The sequence below is a fragment of the Cucurbita pepo genome, chromosome LG02 (assembly GCF_002806865.2).
Source record: "Cucurbita pepo subsp. pepo cultivar mu-cu-16 chromosome LG02, ASM280686v2, whole genome shotgun sequence".
In the NCBI taxonomy this organism is placed as follows: domain Eukaryota; kingdom Viridiplantae; phylum Streptophyta; class Magnoliopsida; order Cucurbitales; family Cucurbitaceae; genus Cucurbita; species Cucurbita pepo.
Window position 1 is genome coordinate 8,313,187 of NC_036639.1, and position 2,029 is coordinate 8,315,215.

Genomic DNA, 2,029 nt, shown 5'->3' on the forward strand with positions numbered 1-2,029 from the left:
CTATCCATTGAAATTCAAGTTAACCTACACAAGTTCACAACATCATATTAGAGCATAGCGGTATAACTTACTTAATACTATTAATTAAAAATCTAATATAGCTTTTGACACTTTAATTTGGCCAAAAAGTGGTCATTTTTATCTTAATTGCCTTTGTGTTAAGAATGAGAACCGAAAATGGTATCGAAAGTACCATATTCATTACTATTCACAACGTTTAAATAGGAAAAGCTGCCAACTAACTTCTAAAAATAAGGAGAAAATATACCGCTAACCAACTACTGAAAACAAAGAAAATATATCCAACTCATAAAAATAAGGGGAAAAAAATACTAGTGGATGACAACTATGTCAAATATATTTTATAACTAATTACATTTATACATCAAAATATATTTCACAGATATCTTTATATTTTAAATCAAAATTCATAAAACTCCCCCTCAAGGTGGAGAGTGTATGTCAATCACATCAAACTTTGACTTTTAGAAAATCAAATTGTTGTCTTCCCAAAACTTTAGTGAAAATATCCGTCAATTGCATTTTAGTCGAAACATAACATGGTTTTATGATTCTAGCTTGTAACTTTTCTCGGACTATATGACAATCTATTTCAATGTGCTTCGTACATTTGTGAAAAACTGGGTTGGCTGTTATAATAATACAACAATGCTGATTCGGACAACGAAACTTTCGAGTCTTGAAGAATGTATCTCAGCCAAGTTAACTCAAAACAAGTGTTTGTCATACCTCGATACTCGACTTCTACTGATGTTCTGGACACATTGGTTTATTCTTTGGACTGCCAAGAAATAATTAAATTTTTCAAGAAGATGCAGAACCCAGAAATAGACCGTCTCGTAGTTCGACAACCACTCTAGTCAGAATCGCAATATGTTTGTAATCTCAAGTTTTTTTCAGATGGCAGTAGAAGTTCTTGACCAAGAGTACCTTTGATGTATCTCAGAACTCGAAGAGCTGCCTCCCAATGTGGTTTTCTTGGTTCACACATGAATTGGCTAAGCATACTAACGGAATACACTATGTAAGATATGGTAACAGTTAAATATATTAATCTGTCATTCAACTGTCTATATTTTCTTGGATCATTAACTTATCTTTTTCTGTTAAAGAAAGCTTCAGATTTTGCTCCATAAGAAATTTTTCTGGACGTCCTCCTGTAAGACCTGTGTCTTGAAGAATGTCTAAAGTAAATTTCCTTGGAGACATAAACATTTCTTTTCTAGATTGAGAAAATCCAATGCCCAGAAAATATTGCAAATTCCCTAAATATTTTATAAATAATTTATTGAGTAAACAAGTCTTGAGATGTTGAATTTCTTGAAATCAGTCAACAGAATATCATCAACATAGATAACACCTACAGTGAAAGAAATACCTCTACTCGTAAATAAAGAGTAATCAGCTTTTGACTGAGTGTAATCTACATTTTTTATAGTGGTAGAGAATATGGAGAACAATTGCGAGAAACCTGTTTTAACCCATAAAGAGACTTATGTAGCCGACATACTGTATTCTCCCCCTATCGGTGAAGACCTAGTGGTAAAAACATGTAGACTTCCTCGTTTAGATTGTCATGGAGAAAGATATTTTGAACATCCAACTGATGAGTGAAGTATTTTTTAGCAGTAGCAATAGTGAGTAAGCAACGAAGTGTAGTAAGTTTCGTTGTGGGAGAAAATGTCTCTTTGTAATCAATACCTTCAACTTGAGTGTATCCCTTTGCTAGCAGCCGAGCTTTGTAATGTTCAACAGAACCATCAGAGTTGTAGTTAATTTTGTACACCCAACTGTTGGGTTTTATGTCCTAAAACGCATAGTTTGTAAACAAAGATATATTCTATTATCAATAAAGTTATTATTGATGTTTATTCAGTAAAAATTGTTATTGAATAAAGTGAACTTTACGATCATTAATCTAAATCCAATAAACTAAGAACACTCTGGCTATAGTATGATTACTTGAACTATATGTAGAGACATAAGAGTGGATCAAGTTCAAGTATAT

At 32.3% G+C, this 2,029-nt stretch overlaps 1 protein-coding gene across 1 annotated transcript in view; it reads right to left on the minus strand.

The window, feature by feature from the left end:
- The window catches only part of LOC111788414, a 6,532-nt gene continuing 4,503 nt past the window's right edge, over positions 1-2,029 (minus strand). Inside the window, exon 6 of the mRNA XM_023668753.1 lies at positions 1-24. Coding sequence (XP_023524521.1) covers positions 1-24 — 24 coding nt within the window. The remainder of the gene's footprint in view (positions 25-2,029) is intronic.